A 17,861-nucleotide genomic window follows, 5' to 3' on the forward strand; every position below is an offset into this window, starting at 1 on the left:
CTTGAAAACATTTACAGATGCTGAGTTTGGATAAAAATCCATTTTCCTGGAACGAGGGAGGGAACATCAGCGGTCAAATTGTATCTCTGTCCCTCACAAGACAAGATGGCTCCGCTATCCATTTACAGGATTTAAGTGAGGATGTTGAGGTGAGTGCAGCAGAGGACGTTCCTGCAGACCGGAGTGCTCTCCTGCTGAGAGGCGAAAAAACTATTCCTTTCTTTTATGAAAAAAAGTAAAAAGAGAAAAAGCACAGTGGAGCATTCTGTGAAATGAAAACCAAGAGTGATTTTGTATTGGGGACATGCACTACTCTTACGATATTTTAAATTATGAATCTTTTTTAATCATTTAGAAACACTAATTTGGTTAAGCATTTACGAGTAGCATTAAGGAGACAGGCAGTTAGTGCTAAATGGGTTAAATCTCTCCGGCAAGTGATCATGATGAAATCCCTAATTTATGCAGATTAACAGTGATGGAGACTGTAGTGCAGTTCCCACAGTTCCCAGTGGATAAGTGGAGGATCTTTTATGCTTTATTTCAATCTCCGTTTTGACTATTATTATCAACAGCAGTGGCTCTCAGAGAGTCTATAACTCTGTCAAGGCCCAACATTCTCCTTATAAAAGCACATTTGAATTCACTAGATCCAGATTTTTATTTGGATCTTCACAAAATAAATAAATAAATATCAATCCGCTAATTTAATTTCGTAAAAGACACATGACCTTATTCTCTGAGAAATCTGTGAAAGGTTAACAAAATTCCCTGTCTTGCTGTGTTCAAGTAAAAAATAAATCCTGGATCTGCTACCATTAAAATCCCCCTTCCCCAGCAAGATTTCATAGAAATCTGTCGACTCAGTAATCAATTTTTTTATCGGGCGAGGCAGACCATAATTTGTTCAGACTGGAAAAGTTTATCAATACAATCTGTAATAAAGTTAGTGCTTTACACAAACTTTGTCATGAGGACACGCTCACACATTTTTTAGTTACTTTATGAATGATTAGGATCAAGCAGTTCAAGGTAAGAGACACACTCCTTCATATAACTCCTTCCTGTTAGCAGCATGCATTTGAATAGACTTTATAACTGTTTGGAACTGCCTTGCCTCTCTGGAGAGAATCTGAATCCGTGTGTTTTCTGTATTTTTTGCCTGACAAACAGATTATGCTGCCAACGCCTGTTGGGGGTCAGGTGAACACGTCAGTTCTGGACCTGGGAAACTACAGCACAATGATCATTGACATTCCTTCAGCAGACTCTACGCTGGTTATAAAGGTCTGGTTACATGTTTATCTCCCTTTCTGAGACATACATATACTTTAAACTACTATGTTCATGTCCGCTCTGGTCTACAGTGACACAACGTACACTTTTATTCCAATGTCTTCATCGGTGTACATTGGTTTGTGTTGTTGCATTACTATTGTCGTACAATTTAACAAATCTATGCATGCTACACTTTGGTAATTTGTTTTTGTGGCTGCACCAACTTGTCCGTTATTGGGAATTTTTGCTGAAACCATCAGAATCAGAATGTTTTTTATTGCCACATACAGGAAATTGCCTTGATGTGGTTGATGCACTGTACAAACAACAATGTAAAAACACCAATATAAAAAACAACAACAATATCGAACAACATTATATACGGTTAGTAGAGTTAAGTGCTTACGTGTTGATGTACCTTTTAAAAGATGTTGCCTTCAGAAGATCCATTACCCTTCAAGCTGCTCCTTGGCTATATGAGCTACCCCACTGAAGAGAGTTACGTAGCAATGACAGAGATGCCTCAAGAGGGAAAAACACAAGGTAATAAATAGTTCTGTATGCAACTGGAGATTTCTCCATCTCCTGGTGCCTTGATAACGTGAGTGCTTTTGTGTTCGATGCAGAGGAGAGATACACGTGGCTTGTAGACGCAGAGAAGCTCAAGATGGAAACTGGAGTGCACTATCTTGTAGTGAGGCCCATTGTAGGACCAGGCATAAAATCCATCAATGCCACTTTGTCGATCATCTCCATCTCTGTTGCGTGTAAATTTTGGAATGCATCTAAGCTGGAATGGAGCGGCAAAGGATGCAGGGTAAGTAAAATATTCACTTTGTCATGTTTGCCATGTTGAGTCAAGTTTAAAGACGGTGCTGCGTTTCAAGGTGGGTGCACAGACGACCCATTTAGTCACCCAGTGCTTCTGCAACCACCTCACCTTCTTCGGGAGCTCCTTCTTCGTCACCCCCAACCTCGTGGACGCGTCCCGCACCGCTGAGCTGTTTGGGACCTTCGCGGAGAACCCCGTGGTCGTGTGCTTTGTGGGTTCCCTCTTTGTGGCTTATCTCCTGGTGGTTGTGTGGGCTCGACGCAAAGACATCCAAGATGCGGCCAAGGTAGATTGTCATCTCCACCAACGTTTGATTCCTAGTACCTGTATGTATCTTGAACGAAAACACAGTGTAGTACTAGACGCGAGAACAATCTTTTAATATATTTCCTTATTTTAATACCTTCTACTGGATCTTTGTGGCATCTTGGCAGGTGAGGGGGTCAGTGCTAGAAGACAATGACCCCATGGACGAGTACCGCTACCTGTTATGTGTCAGCACTGGGCATCGGAGAGGAGCCTCCACTTCCTCTCAGGTAAATGGGTTTTCAGCTCAACATGTACATGTAAGATACTACTGCTTCAAAATACTCATTGTGATGTGTATGTGAATTATTTACACAAAAAACGTGTCTGCAGCAAACTCACAGGCTGCTGTGTGCTGTATTTATAAATTTGTAATGTTTTGTTGTGGGGATAGAAGCTGGTTTTTCCATTCAATTATAAAAAATAATAATTCATATTTGAGAAATTATGCAAAAGAAATGCAAATGAATGCAATCCATCTGCTACCGTTCTGTGAGTATTGGGATTTAGTTTTTTAAGATAAACAACTGGTGCTGTGATCTCTCATGTGGATGCCACTGGAGTACTGCAGGAGAAAGCGTGCAACAAAATGATGTCAACATTTCAAACTTAAAACTGTGAAAAACAATATAGGAAATCTTTAATTTATTGATTTGAGGAAGGTTAATGTTTCCTCATCGCTGTTAATAAAAAGCTTTCTGCTGCTAAGTCCTCCTTCTCCACGGAGCAGAAGCCTCATTGGAAGTTGAAGCCACTTGCATTCACATCATGATTTCAGGACTAAGAGTACTGGTCTGTTTCAGATAACACTAACCCTCCTGGGCGCTGATGGAAACAGCGAGCCACACCACCTGACAGACCCGAAGAAGAGCGTGTTTGAGAGAGGGGCGGTGGACATGTTCCTGCTCACGACACCCTTCTCACTGGGAGAGCTGCAGGGAGTCCGGCTGTGGCACGACAACTCAGGCAGCCATCCTGCATGGTACGCAGATAGATCGATGAAGGACAAACCAAAAGTTCTCTTTAGGTCAACCTGTAGTTGTTATACTGGGTGCTTCTCCTCAGGTATGTCGGCCATGTCATGGTGCAGGATGGACAGACGGACCAGAAATGGCATTTTCTGTGTAACTCCTGGTTGGCCATAGACATGGGAGATTGTTCCCTTGATAAAGTTGTCTCCGTCTCCACAGAGACAGATTTGAAGAGTTTCAGGTAAGAGTAACACTTTGAGGTACATGGGCATCAAAATCAAACACACACACACACACACACACACACACACACACACACACACACACACGCACGCATACACACACAAATCCTCACGTTGAATGTGAAACCTAGACCTGTGTTTTTCATTTCAATATAAACACCATCAAATCAAAATGAATTGCCGTAGCTGGTTTGGATTTTATTTTTGAATACTGGCAACTTTCCCACATGTTCAGTTGTTGAAAACCATGAGGGGGACAGGGATGTTTTTTAATTGAGCAATTACTAGACATGTGAGGCTGGCAAGGTCTGAAAAAATGCTCTCAACACTCATCAGAGCAGCAGAAATATTCAAAAGGAGACGACTAAATTGTTATTTACAAGGAAACTGGAATAAATCCTCTTAAATATGTGACCCCGGACACAAGACTGTGGGAGGAAACCATAGTTCCCAGGGAGAAGATGCAAACTCCAGAGATGAACCCAGCGACCTCCTGCAGCGAGGAGACGATTCAAACCAGTGCAACTATTTTCAAAGTGCCAGTGTTGTTGTATTATCATTTAGTTTATTTTCTAAGAAACTCAAAAATGCCAATTCACATTAAGCGTGATGCAATTAAGCAAATTAATTACACGGAGAAAAATTATAATTAAGCCAGAAAAGAAAGATTCATTCTAAATCTAGTGATTTTAGAATGTGCGTCATGCAGTTAGCTGACCCTGGGATAACTAGCTTTTTATACCTTTAAAAACAAATAAATGAGCAAATATATATAATGAATCAACCCATTAACTGCAAATGAGACTGGATGGAGGAGTAATTTGTTCTGCTGCTAGTGCTTCAAAATGTGATGTTGTCTTGAGCAGTCTTTTTGATGTGTACGTGTCAGAAACAAAACCTTTGAACTCTGACCTCGTTTTAAAATAAATATAGGCTGCTATATCGCCTGAATAAATTCTGTCAGTGATGTGAAGGGTTGTGAATTATTCACAGATAAAAAGATACGTCTAGTTTGCAAAGGGCTTAACACCTAAACTCAATCTTGAAGCGTAAGCAGCAAACCAACAGGCTGCAGTCTGCTGTGTGTATCTTTTTTTATATTTAACTTCAGACTGATTTAAATGTATTTTAACTCAACTGCAGTTTATAAAAATTAAATGGAATTATAACTGTCACTTGCCTCTCATCCCAGCTGAGTCAGCCGGCGCAGCGAGGCGGTGATGTGCTGAGGATTAGTTTCTCTTTTTAAATGGCTTTGACTCAACGCCGAGGTTTAACAGCAACACAATAACCTGACATGAGATTAAAATGAGAAGCTAATCCATCCTCAGTTAGCAGTTCATGTGGGATAATCATTTTGTTTCTCCACACCACTTCCCCCTTGTTGCTTTTCTCTTCCAGTAACTTGTTCTATATGAAGACGACAAAGGATTTGAGCGACGGACACCTCTGGTACTCTGTGATCAGCCGCCCGCCGAGCAGCACCTTCACCTGTGTGCAGAGAGTGTCCTGCTGTTTCTCCCTGCTGCTCTGCACCATGCTGACCAGCATCATGTTCTACGGCATCCCCACGGACCCGTCTGAGCAGACCATGGACCTGGGTACTGCACGATGTCATTACAGCTCAATTTAACCTAGGAAAAAAGCTCCAGTGCTTTTAAATCCCCAGTTGTCTCTTGTGTTTCTAAACTTTCTGTTCCTGTAAACTGTTTTTAAACATGCACCTCCAGTCCCTCTTCTTCCTCTCCCTCTCTCTCTGATTGGCTGTCTCGGGTCTTTGCAGGTCACTTTGAGTTCACGTGGCAGCAGTTCATGGTTGGAGTTCAGAGTTCACTCATCATGTTTCCAGTGAACATCCTCATCGTTGGCATCTTCAGAAACACTCGTCCTCGTGAGACGTCGTGCTGCGGACGCAGAGCAGAACAACCGGATGCCGGCTCCTCGCAGACCGGCTCCACCGAGATGAATGGCCTCCTCACTTTAGACTCCATCACCAAGGTAGGTGCTTATCCAGCAGCAGCTACAGTATGACCCTATCCTTCACACCAGTGAGATCTCTAATACAGTCTCATATCCTGTATAGTGTCATTTCCTTTTTTAACTTTTACATTTCTCTCTTTCCCAGGACATTAAGAGAATACTCCGCTCATTCTCCAAGAGCATGAAAAGCAACATCCCATCCGCAGAGCTCGGGCCTGGACAACCAGCTGACATCCATGCTCTCCTCTCTGTGCTGAAGGATTACCTCAGACAGATTTATAAAACCGGTGACGAAGCAGAGTCCAGCACAGAGATCCTTCCTGATGTCGCTCAGCCTCAGGAAGCAGGTGGGCTCCGCTCTGGATAATGGACACAGAGTTGGTTTTATGCTCTGCCTGCATGGAGGATGTTATAAACAGCTGGAGCCCTGTGCGGTTTCCAAGTTAACATCTCCTCCATCGGCCAGGAATGTCAGGTTATCTGACCACTAGGCTATAAATCTAATTGCTCAGAAGTTTTAATCATGTGTATGTATCATATTCAAAAATATATTTTTGAATATGAGAACAAGGTATAGTAACAAAGACACAAAGTGGTATCATTCAATAACCACACATCCAGGACTCTTAACCACACTAGCACTGTCAAAGCTTCATAGAATACGAAAGTTAAGCTGTCATAGTTCTCTATCATAATTAATATGAGGAACTTCACATATTTTAGATATTTCTGAAGGAGCAGCACATTTCATTTAGTTTATTTTTTAGTTTATTGATGTATATTTTGCTTTTATTCCTTGAGTTTGGGAATTTTAGATCAAGAGTTTAAAATAAAGTTCAAACATTCAGTTTTAGTACAGTTAAAACCATGTACATTTAGACCTAATAAATCCAAACTAAAATGAAACAGAAAAGTGTCCAAGCGAGTTGTGGCAGCGTTAAGAATATCGTCTGCTGCGGGGGGGAATGCAGAAAATAAAAGATCCTGTGAACAAATGGGTGAACAGATCAAACTCAGAAAACTACAGCTGGAGGAAAACTGAGAACTGAGACCGGGAAGTTCACTCAAAGAGACAAAAGCCACAGAGTGATAACAACAGCCTCCATGCTGCAGAAATGCCTTCAGCATCCACAGAGCTAACTAATTAAAAAAACATCATTTCCTGGGGTATTTACAGATTCAGAAAGCGGAGGCAGTGTGCACCCTGTGACAGACGTGGAGGGCGTTCAGAAGAGCAACAGAACCCGGTATCTGTACCGGCAGATGTGCCACATCAACAGAGCGCTGGGCCTGCTGGGCTCGTCCGGCTTCCCGAGCCCACACAGCTACAGCCGGGCTCTGCAGCAGGTCCAGGGCATGAAGGTATTCCTTGAAGATCAGCTCCTCGCATCCAGCAGCACCAGCCCGGATGAACCCGCCCAAAACAAGTACGGAAGACACTCATTAAAAAGACCACACGTGTGGAGCTGCACGTGTTAGTGTGTGTTTTTATTTTTTGAAATGAAATCTTTATTTGCCTTTGTGTTTTTTGTATATTTATTTAAATGTTGTTGTTCTATCATAGTTCATCAATCACAGGCAGCGGGTGATGGTGATCAATTTGAAAATGTTTCTTTGATTGTGATTTCAAGAACAATTAAGATGCATTAGATTGGCTGCTGCTGCGTGGATGTGTGCGTTTGCAGTTTATGAATACATTTATCCCTGCACACAATTAAGTTTGACCCTAATTCAAATTGTTGCTATGATAGATTAGTTGTGTCTTGCATATTTGAAATTGTTTCAAAGCTGCTCATAGAGATACAGAGTCTATCTTCTCCTGTCCCTCCCAGCAAGACGGTGAATAAACATATTTCCCTAAAATGTTGAATAATTCATGGAAGAAAACTGTCTGTGAGTGATGGGCCAAAACTTTTGTATAATATACAATCATCTATTTCCTTCTCTGTCTAATTCATGATATCACAAGTGAAGTGTTAGGGTTCATCAAGCCTGAAGTTAAATCATCAGAGTTAATAGAGTTAAAGTGTCAAGGTAGTAGAGACTCAACTCCAGTAATTATGAAGTTGTATTTAAGTGAATGCGTTTCTTCTACATTCAGGTTGAGTCCTGCAGACAGCTCTAGTGATGACGGTCAGAAGAAGAAGAAGGAGAAGAAGGGCTGCTGCCATGGAGGGCTGCCCTGGTGGTTCATCTTTGTCGGCTGGCTGCTCGTGATAGCCACCAGCTCCGTAGCAGGATTTTACACGATGCTTTACGGTTTGAAATTTGGAAAGGATCGTTCCTGCAGCTGGTTGGTGTCCATGATCGTGTCCTTCTTTCAGAGCATCCTCATCATTCAGCCACTGAAGGTGAGAAGAGAACGAGTCTCCGCCTCCTCATTATAACCGCGCACATTTAGAACATTTAAAAAAAAGTTACTTCTATGTGAGTTTTCTTGATTTAGTCAAGACCACTCTCAAATAACTGAAATAAGTATAATTTGGGGATACAGCTCTGTTCTGGGACCTCCCTGTTCTTCCTCGTGCATTTATGAAAAGCCTGAGGCAGCGAGAGCAAAACCTCCATGTTCTCCATGGAAAGGCTGAGATGGAAGCAGCTGATAAAAGAGCCCCGGCACAGATGTTATGTACTGGCGCTTCTCTCATCACATCATTACATCTTTAAATATCGCTCTATTATTGTCAATATAACAACCAGTCTGATAGAGATAAAACAGTCACACAACTCTTTCTTCCCCTCTCTCTTCTGTCACCTCTCTTCCACCCACCTCTCCTCCCTTTCCCATTTTGTCTTTGCTCACCCCCAGTAAGTTGGTTCTGCTGGATGCTGCGTCCAGTTAATGAGGGAGTTTCTTCCCTCCACAGTCGAAAAATTTGTTTTTTGGGGGTTTCTTGTCTGACTCCTCTCAGATGTGGTTGTTTGTAAAGAGGCGATACTGTTGAAGCAGGAACAGAAAATGCATTCGATGAAACCAATTATATGAGCTGGTGTAGTCCGGCAGAGCCATGTGCTGGTGTCAGCTGCAGGAGAGTGGCTGAGCTTGACCTGGTGACCTACCTGACACGGCTCACTCGGATAGCCTTTGAATTCTCTCATGTCCCTGCCTCTCACTGCAGGTGCTGTGTCTTGCAGCCTACTTTGCACTGGTCATAAAGAAAGTTGACGAGGAAGATTTTCAAAATGTGGCATTTGACTCAAAAGCAGGTAAAAAAAAATTACCCACTATAAAATCTCTCGGTCTCAGACTTTGACAAAAAGGTTATCTTAGATGTTCTGGTTTCCAAAAACATCTCCTCCCCCACAGGCGAGTGTAAAGACCAACAAAGCGTCCGACAGGGCAGGAGTCTTTACGAGCCGCCTCCTCCTGGAGACGTTGAGAGGATGAAGAGGATCAAGATGATTGAGCAGAAGGCCTTTGCCCTCTTCAGAGAGATTTTCAGTAAGCAGCCACACTGATATGTTTCATCACAAAGGGCAACTGCTCATCTGCCCCCTTTGTCTGAGCTGCCAGATATTTGCTTGTTGCACTCAATTGCACTGCATTACACAGATAATCTCTTGAACATATTTATTTCTTTATATTCTTCTATCCTCGATATTTTGTTAAACTCTTAAAAGCACAGTTTTCATTGTGGGAGGCAGAGAATGGATTTCATTGTACAGGACAGTGCATACGAGAACACACGTTTTGAGTTTGACCTTGAGAACATGAACATGTGAGTCCTACAGCTTTGCAACCTGAATAGTGAATAGCTGAAATACTGGATAGATTTAGATGCTTTCATATACAGAGGCAAACATTTGAACAACCCAGCTGGATTTTGTATGTCTCTTATAAGGACACCATCTCTGAACTCGTGCTTCTCTTAGATACTCACTCACCTTCCTGACATTCCAGTAACAGCCAACAAACCAACAGGAATGTCGGTTAGGTTAACAGATATGTGCACAAGGAAAACCAACATGCAAAGTGAAGCAAACATACTATTCATGCAAATAACACCAAATCAGCCCAGCACCTTTACTCGGATGGTAAATATGCTGATCTATGATGATTGACTTTTCTGCGTTGTGTGATTCAGTCTACACAGGCTTCATGTGGATGCTGCTGCTGGTGGCGTACGGCCAGAGGGATCCCAATGCCTTCCACCTGAACCAGCACATCAGGAACAGCTTCAGTCCAAGCACCTCACAGAGCATGAGTCTCAGGGACGTGTTCACGTGGGCCAACACGTCTCTGCTCAGTAACCTCTTTGGAGATTATCCAGGTACAAAGTGTATCCCTACTGCAGAGGATATAAGAAACAGGCTCTTCTGTTTTCCTCCTATTAGCCACAATGTTATGTCAGAGCTGCAGAGAAAGGTTTGAACTTTAATGTTTTACAAATGCTGTCTCGGGAAATCTTATTCTATTTTGATTCACACAAAATATATATTCTGTGTTTCACTTCATGATAAATAGCATGCAGCCAGATTCTTATGCACATTTGTTTGTACAACAATGAATACATTTGAGAGTGTTGATCTAAACCTTGTGCTCGTGTTTCTATCACTGTATAAACATATATTTTTAAATAACTCATCACTATTGCATCAGTTCTATAAAGACATCAGTGTGTTCAGGGTCGCATTACAACGTGTATGTGTCACTGACAAACTGTGTGGCCTACAGAGGCTATAGAGAAACTGTTAACTGATCTGTTCCAGGATTTATCACGGACGGAAACTCGAAGCTGGTGGGAAACGCTCGTCTTCGTCAGCTGAGAGTGAAGAAGAGCTCCTGTCAGATCGCGGGCTCCATGCTGCATCTGGTGCCGGACTGCCACGCACCGTATTCATGGGAGGTGGAGGACATGGACTCCTATGACTCCGGTTGGAACCAGTCTGTGGGAGATAACGACACGCTGAGCGCCCCCAGCCCCTGGACGTACCAGACACAAGCCCAGCTCCGGTCCTACCTGGTGTGGAGCAAAATGGGGCTCTACAGGGGGGGTGGCTTTGTAGCGGTGCTTGTCCCTGATTTGAAGAATGCCAGCAGGTAAGTTAACAAACGGGAATATACTGACAGGAGAATCAATGACCCTCAGATTGAGGAAAGCAACAAATAGGGTGAATTTGGATAATGTGGGAGAACTAAGCTCCAGATTTGTGGTTCTAACTGAATCTAGTGTGACTGAAATCACATGACTTCATTTGGGGGGATGTCACAGAAATCAATACCCATAGATGCATATGAATTGTGTTGATTAACAAAGACTGTACATAAAACACATCATTTGATCACCAATAGTTTACCGGGCGGTTAAAAACATCCTTGTGTTCTTGATTGACAGAACCATCGAGTATCTGTTCAGGAACAAATGGCTGGACACGTACACACGGGCATTCTTTGTAGAGTTCACCATTTATAACGCCAACGTCAACCTCTTCTGCATCGTGACTCTCTTACTGGAGACTGCAGCTGCTGGTGAGTTTGAGAATGTATATATCACATATCTGTTTGGACGTGTGGGTGAGATCCTCATAAAACTAACACTAATAGAATGTTCCTTCTTAAAAAAAGAGCGTTAAAGATAACAAATGAAACCACAATCAGAGAACCAACCAACCCAATATGTATAAAAGTAAAATCAGTTAAGTTTAAAGACTTTAAACACAAGTCAAATCAAGAATATAAGAAAACAATCATTATGCAGCAGCAGTTTCAAAGGAGAGAAATTCAGCCACGATGTTGAAGATTTCATATTTTCAAGAAAAACAGTAATTGAGGATTAAACTGAAAACAGTAAAATAAATCTAAATAGATGTTCACAACCAATATAGTCAATGCATATGAAATAGACGGCTGTGGAGGGGAAGTGGCAGAGGGGCAGGATGTGTGTTAGGATGTGTAAATGCTTAGTTTGCTTTATTTTGTTTGTCTGCTATCGCTGAGTCATGACTGTTTACTTGCTGATTGTGGCTGAGCTATTTATGATGAAAGCTGCAATATTGCACAAAAATGTTTAATGAAACATGAACAAATCGAGGTTCAACTCCCTAAGAATTGATGGTAATAAATCTTTTCTTATTGACCTTCAGGGGCGTTTGAGTTCCACAGCGAGTTGCATAGTGTCCGTCTCTACCAGTCCGCCGGGAACCTCTACATCTTCGTCATGGCTGCTGAGATCGTATACTTGCTTTTCATCATCTATTACATGTTTGTGCAGGTAAACTCTGACATGACTGTGACAGGGTCGGAGGTGGGAGGGATCTGTTTGTTCTCCACGCGTCTCAACCTCAAGGAAGTTTATTTATTCTCTGAGGGATTCTGAAGCTCAGACTTACTGCAGAAGATGAGTCCTCATTAGTCTTCACATGCACCCAGCGGTCTGTGAACGGAGATTTGAAGGCAGCATGCTTCTCATAGATCCACTTTATACAACTTTAACATCGGTGTGACTCGCAAGTTGTTTTATTAAATAAGAAATTGTGTTTACAATTTTAATTATAATGCCTTAATGATGAAGTTAATACTATTGCGAGGCTGTAATTCCATTAATCTGTCTCTACAATGTGACTTTATTTTATTAATTTTTTAATCGTACAGCAGTGAGTCAGTCGAAGGGTCTAAGGTTCAAGCAGGTTTCTCATTTGTTTATTTTTATGCTCGAAGGGAAAATTAATGAAGCAACAGCGGTGGAGTTACTTCAGCAGCAAGTGGAACCTCCTGGAGCTGTCCATCATCTTATTGAGCCTGAGCGCCTTGGCTGTTTTCATAATGAGGACCCTGCTCGGAGACCGTGATGTGACCTACTACCAAAACCACAAAGACCAGTGAGACCAGCCTTAAATTCATCTTTAGACTGTGGGGCTTGGAAATCAAATGTCAAATCAACACTTTCAGAAATGTAGAGGCTGTGTGGTGGGCTTCATGTTCTCAAAAAATACCTCATTGTAATTCAAGTATTTCTTACAGGGTCTAGCTGGTGCTCCTTGTCTTGTTTCAAGTGTCAGCAAGTTCAAAACTCAACCACACATTACTTTAGTAAAAGTTTGAGTGTTAAGGAAAAGTAAAGTTGTACACGTTCCTCATCTCAGATTCACATCACAACCCAATAAAAAGCATCTTGACCATCATGTTGCTAAAACACGAGGCTCAAATGCTGACCTTTAAATAAAGTTTCCAATAGCTCCACCTCAACCAGCTGCAACAACACAAAGCTCTTATGCTTATGTGAACCTCCCCTTTTGCAGGTTTCCCAGTTTCTACGAGACGGCCTCCGCAGACTCGCTGCTTCAGTATCTGATCGCCTTCCTGGTGCTGCTCGCCACCGTCAAACTGTGGCACCTGCTCCGGCTCAACCCCAAGATGCACATGGTCACCGCCACGCTGCAGCGGGCCTGGGGCGACATCTCCGGCCTCCTCATAATCATTGGGATCATGTTCATAGCCTATTCCATTGCCGTGAGTATCTCGTCCATTTGCCACGATGTGAGACAGTCCTCTCCGTTCCTCATTCATTACAGGGGGATGAAGATTAAGTGCTCTGTTTTCATGATGTGAGCCCCTTTTAGTAGTTTTTAAAAATAACAATAAAAGGGATTTGCTTAGCCTCTTAATTAATAATCAATAAACCGGTTCCGTTTAATTTCCCTTTCTCCTTAAAAGCATGTTGCACTTGCACTTATTATAAGTTTAGGTTGGTCGGGGAGTTAAGGAGAAAGTAGCAAGAACACAACACAATCATTTAAGGTCAATTTATTTCCAAGAATCAGTTCTCATCTCACAGTTGGGATCTCAGGTGTTTCTACTGAAGACCAACAGACGGTTGGGTGAGTGAATCAAGTGACTCCAGGATTTACCATGGTCCTAGTACAGTGATGATGGTGCAGTGGGAAGTCGTCGTTGATATATTCATGAATAAAATCTTCTTATTTCATCTTTTGCCGTTCTCTGTGGTGAAAATGACAATATGTAAATGAAGTAGTTTAAATACTAATGACAGAATCTGAGTCCATCGTCTCCAGCCTGATTTGTTTAATTAAACTGGAAGCTTGATGGAACAGGATTGATTCCTCTGCTGGTGTGAACATCCTACTTGTTCTAGTGCAATGTGATTTACGGCTGGAAGATCTCCTCTTATAAAACCCTGGGGGACGCTCTCCTCACCATCATCAGCCTGCAGCTGGGCATCTTTGACTACGGAGAGGTGAGTGAGTTCTTCCCAAACCCACTGCACACATGTTTTGCTTTTAAAAAAAATCATAGAACACATGGGCAGCTTCCCTTTAAAATGTGTGACTCACTCTCTCGTCCAGGTTTTGGACAACAGCCCTCTGCTTGGTGGACTGCTCATCGGCTCCTGTATCATGTTCATGACGTTTGTGGTGCTCAACCTGCTGATTACAGCCATCCTCGTGGCCTTTAAGCAAGAGCAGCTCAATCACAAGGTGAACGTTGTCAGGAGTTTGGATTTAAACGAGAGACATTTTAAGCTTATTGTCCTCTCCTCATGTGGTAAAATGTTCTGTGTGATCAACGCCCCGTTAGTAAAACCATTTTTGACCATTAGGGGCAAATCATTACAAGTTATTACCCAAATTAGAAGTATGATTCTGAATGTGAGCACATTGTCACCTTTAAGGAGCAAAACAAAAAGTCACATCTTGTCTTTGTGTGGCTCAGATGCTTTTCATCATTTTGGGAATTACTCTCTGAACCTGTCCCTTGTCCTCTCTCACCCTCAAGCCCTCAGAGGAGCAGGAGATTGTCGACGTGATGCTGAAGCAGATCTACAGTTTCTTTGGGATCAGATGTAAAGAAACAAAAGAGGAGAGACTCCCGGAGCCTGAGGTGAACAGCAGCTCTGGCTTGATCCTCCACAGCAGCGGAAATATCAAATCTGGCGACCTAAACATTTCTCAGACATCTGAGAAACCAACAAAGTGACAAACCTGTGATATAACATATCTTTGTCTGTCTTTGAAAGTTACTAAAATCCTGACGCTGATCTGTTCATTATACTTTGCTTTGTGTTAATATGTTAATACTTACACATATTACTTTTTTTTTTTTTTTTAACAATATATTTATTGAGTTTTACATATAATAAACATACACTCAAACATTTATAAACATACATTCGTTTATGAACACCCCCAACCCACAATCAAACACTCAGGCAGAACTTAAACTTAAATAAGATCAAATAAAATAATAATAAAAAAATATATATTTACAAATATAAGAATAAATGGAAGTAAATAAAGACATAAATCTACAAATACAAATAAATTAAATTAAATTCCCACACATATGACTTTAAAGCACATCAGGAAACATACACAACTTAGGCTAGGGAATATATATATATATAAAATTCTTGTTTGTTTAGATCTGTATTTGTTATTATTTTGTATGTGCTGTATGTATGTATGTGTGGTGGTGTGTTTTTGTGTAGGTGTGTGTGTGAGCACTGTATAATTAAATGTGTTCTGCCTTTTCTTCCAGTAATCTGTACTGTGACGATGTGATATTTAAAGAAACCATCAAGATGTTCAATCTTTGTTCATCTGGAGACACACGTGTGGTAACCATGGAGGCAGCCAATAATTAAAATATCTCAAAGCCTTAATTAAGTCTGTCGATCGGGATCTGATTCCAACAGGAAGGAAAAGTGAAGTTCGTCTTTTTCTGCCTCGTCTTAGTCTCAATTATCCACAAACAAAAGTTGCTGAATGTGTTATGGTATGTTGGATGTTTGATTATCGCCAGCATGAATGTCCATCTCTTGTTCAACCAGTTCAGCACATGTAATTTGAGGCAGCAGTAATGGGGGGCTGTGTCAATGAGGAGTTAAGTGTTACAGCCCTAATGCACAGAGACCGAGCATTTCGATGTGAGGCGGATATCAATGTGTCAATCAATTGCTTTATCCAGCACAGAAATTACAGACGCCACCACTGACATTAAAACGTCTGTATCAAAGGGGTTATTACAAAACGAATCCCACCGTAAATAAAGGCAAAGGCAAGGCAAGCATATCTGTACATCACATTTCAACAATAAGGCAATTTAAACTGCTTTACATAAGATGTAAATGTTTTTGAAGCAACAGAGAAGTACAAAAAAATTTAAAGGAAATACGAGTCAAATACAGAATAAAGAATGAATAAATTTGAATAAAGAGTGAAAATAACAGATTAGTGTAAGAAATGGTAATTATAGATTCATTAAAAGGCAAATAGGAAACTACGAAAGTGCATTCACATAGAAACCAGACGCTGCATAATCCAATAGTCAAAAAGTGGAATTTGGCTTTATGTGAAAAGAAAGTTAACTTTTAGATTATTTAATTCATCACAACTGCTAAGAGTGTGGTGATGCTTGAAATGAAATAAAAACAAGAGCTTGTTACCACATCCTGTTTTGTTTTTTTTTACCTCATTTCTACTAATCTTTGTCACTTCATTCTGACAAAGGAGCTTATCTTCGCCCCGACAGATCTGAGGTCTGCAGAAGCTTCGGTCTTCACAATTAAGATCATAACCATTCAGTGCAGCGGCTCCAGTTGTCATGATAACCGTAATATAACAGTCACAGTGTGATTACCTGTCGACTCAATTTACATCTTCCACGGAAATGTGTTGAGTCTCCAGATGGTGTCAGGATATAATTTTCACCTGGTTGCGTTAACACAGGGTATTATAATGTGATTCCAGTTTCCACATCAAGGTCCGATGGCCATCTGGTCACTTTGTCCAGCTTACATCACATCGTCCTCTTATCTGTGAGTCCCATCCAGCAGCGAAGACATGTAGAAGATGGTTTTCATGACGCTGCTTCATTGTGTTGCTGCTTTTCGATTGGTCCTCTGTTAATAATGTGAGGACTGATCAGAGGTTCTCAGGGTTTGCTAGCCAGCCCACCCGTGTGGCTGTTGTATGATGTTCGAGGGCTTCTCTGCATTTACACTTGAGGTCCTCTGGAGGTCCATCGTCCGTGCATCTTGGTTTTACTTTCACGTGATCAAGCCCTGAAAAAAAAACATTTTAATATTAAAATTTCCTGTTTGTCTGGCAGTAAGAGTTTGACTTAGTCTAGAGGATCTTTGTCATCATGGTTTCGATAATAAACAAACCATTAGGGCTGTCCCAACTAAAAGAAACCACAATGAGAGTCTCAATAGGGAGTAAACTGGTCTCCTGTGTCAGAGACCTTTCTAACTTGCTCTTGGCGATAAACATGCTGCAAATCACATTCTCCCTCTTTCATATCGCTAATTGAGTCGGCAGTCAGTGTAATTAAAATATAATTTAGCTCCTCAGATCAGTTTATTTATCAACAAAAACACAGTCACAGCCATGAAACTGACAGAAATATTAGAGACAGCTTCCAGAGACTATGATCTACCGCAGTCACAATAAGTTATTAAAAGAAAGGTGAGAGACAATAACAGATCATTTATAAGACAGAACATGTAGGAGTCTATGTGCAGGAGTGTATGCATGGGAATTAGACTGAATGTAATAGACAATAGAAAAGGATTGAAACTCAAAGTTATAAACTCCTAAATTGTAATCTGAGACCTTTTATCTGGTCGACAAAGACATAGGAGCTGTCTTCATTCTGTCCCTGTGTGGAGCCCATGTTTTGTGGACTCTTGTTACTTTGACCTTGAAATCTACCTTGCGTTTGATTTCTGGATCTGTGTCTGTAAAATTTGTGTTTACTTCCCCGTTCGTCATTGATCAAGATTTATTTTTCTAACAACCTTCTCTCAAATCAAATTAAAGAACATCCATTGGAACTGTACCCGTTAGTAGAAGTTGTTAAGATCCTAGAATTATAGTTTAGAACAGTGCAGGGATATTCAGATGCCTGATATTTGAGGAAACTGAATATAAGACGTGAGACACTCCTCCTTTTCTCCTCCTGTCCTTTATCGTCTCCTCTCCTCGTCTCTCCTGTAGCTCTGTCTCTTCTGCTCCTGTTCTCCTCTCCTCTCTCCTGCTCTGCTCATCAAAAGAATGAAACCACGACTTCTTAACCAATCAGTTATTTGAGCAAATCAACCAATGTCAGATTACACAAAGTAAAGCATTAATAAACGATTTCACCCAACGGGGGATCAATGCTCATTAATATCCATACGGACACAACACAACTGGATGCCAGATACAAGCCAATGCAATGTGGTCTCTATGCTGTTGGAATTACTGCAGTGTAATCAGTGCATGTGCCTCCGTCCATCACCTCATTTAACC

The 17,861-nt window shown here is 41.3% G+C and overlaps 1 protein-coding gene across 1 annotated transcript in view; it reads left to right on the forward strand.

The window, feature by feature from the left end:
- Nucleotides 1-14,576, forward strand: part of LOC133967002 (polycystin-1-like protein 2) — a 28,357-nt gene extending 13,781 nt beyond the window's left edge. Inside the window, exons 16-39 of the mRNA XM_062402148.1 lie at nt 18-149; nt 1,174-1,287; nt 1,707-1,821; nt 1,905-2,095; nt 2,166-2,396; nt 2,545-2,646; nt 3,220-3,398; nt 3,482-3,628; nt 5,031-5,230; nt 5,413-5,627; nt 5,755-5,956; nt 6,787-7,036; nt 7,735-7,960; nt 8,729-8,849; nt 8,929-9,051; nt 9,695-9,880; nt 10,320-10,650; nt 10,946-11,079; nt 11,694-11,821; nt 12,268-12,428; nt 12,849-13,059; nt 13,703-13,804; nt 13,914-14,045; nt 14,344-14,576. Coding sequence (XP_062258132.1) covers nt 18-149; nt 1,174-1,287; nt 1,707-1,821; nt 1,905-2,095; nt 2,166-2,396; nt 2,545-2,646; nt 3,220-3,398; nt 3,482-3,628; nt 5,031-5,230; nt 5,413-5,627; nt 5,755-5,956; nt 6,787-7,036; nt 7,735-7,960; nt 8,729-8,849; nt 8,929-9,051; nt 9,695-9,880; nt 10,320-10,650; nt 10,946-11,079; nt 11,694-11,821; nt 12,268-12,428; nt 12,849-13,059; nt 13,703-13,804; nt 13,914-14,045; nt 14,344-14,544 — 4,134 coding nt within the window. The 3' untranslated portion in view covers nt 14,545-14,576. The remainder of the gene's footprint in view (nt 1-17; nt 150-1,173; nt 1,288-1,706; nt 1,822-1,904; nt 2,096-2,165; nt 2,397-2,544; nt 2,647-3,219; nt 3,399-3,481; nt 3,629-5,030; nt 5,231-5,412; nt 5,628-5,754; nt 5,957-6,786; nt 7,037-7,734; nt 7,961-8,728; nt 8,850-8,928; nt 9,052-9,694; nt 9,881-10,319; nt 10,651-10,945; nt 11,080-11,693; nt 11,822-12,267; nt 12,429-12,848; nt 13,060-13,702; nt 13,805-13,913; nt 14,046-14,343) is intronic.
- The last annotated feature ends 3,285 nt before the right edge of the window (nt 14,577-17,861 follow it).

This window comes from Platichthys flesus, chromosome 13 (genome assembly GCF_949316205.1).
Source record: "Platichthys flesus chromosome 13, fPlaFle2.1, whole genome shotgun sequence".
In the NCBI taxonomy this organism is placed as follows: Eukaryota; Metazoa; Chordata; class Actinopteri; order Pleuronectiformes; family Pleuronectidae; genus Platichthys; species Platichthys flesus.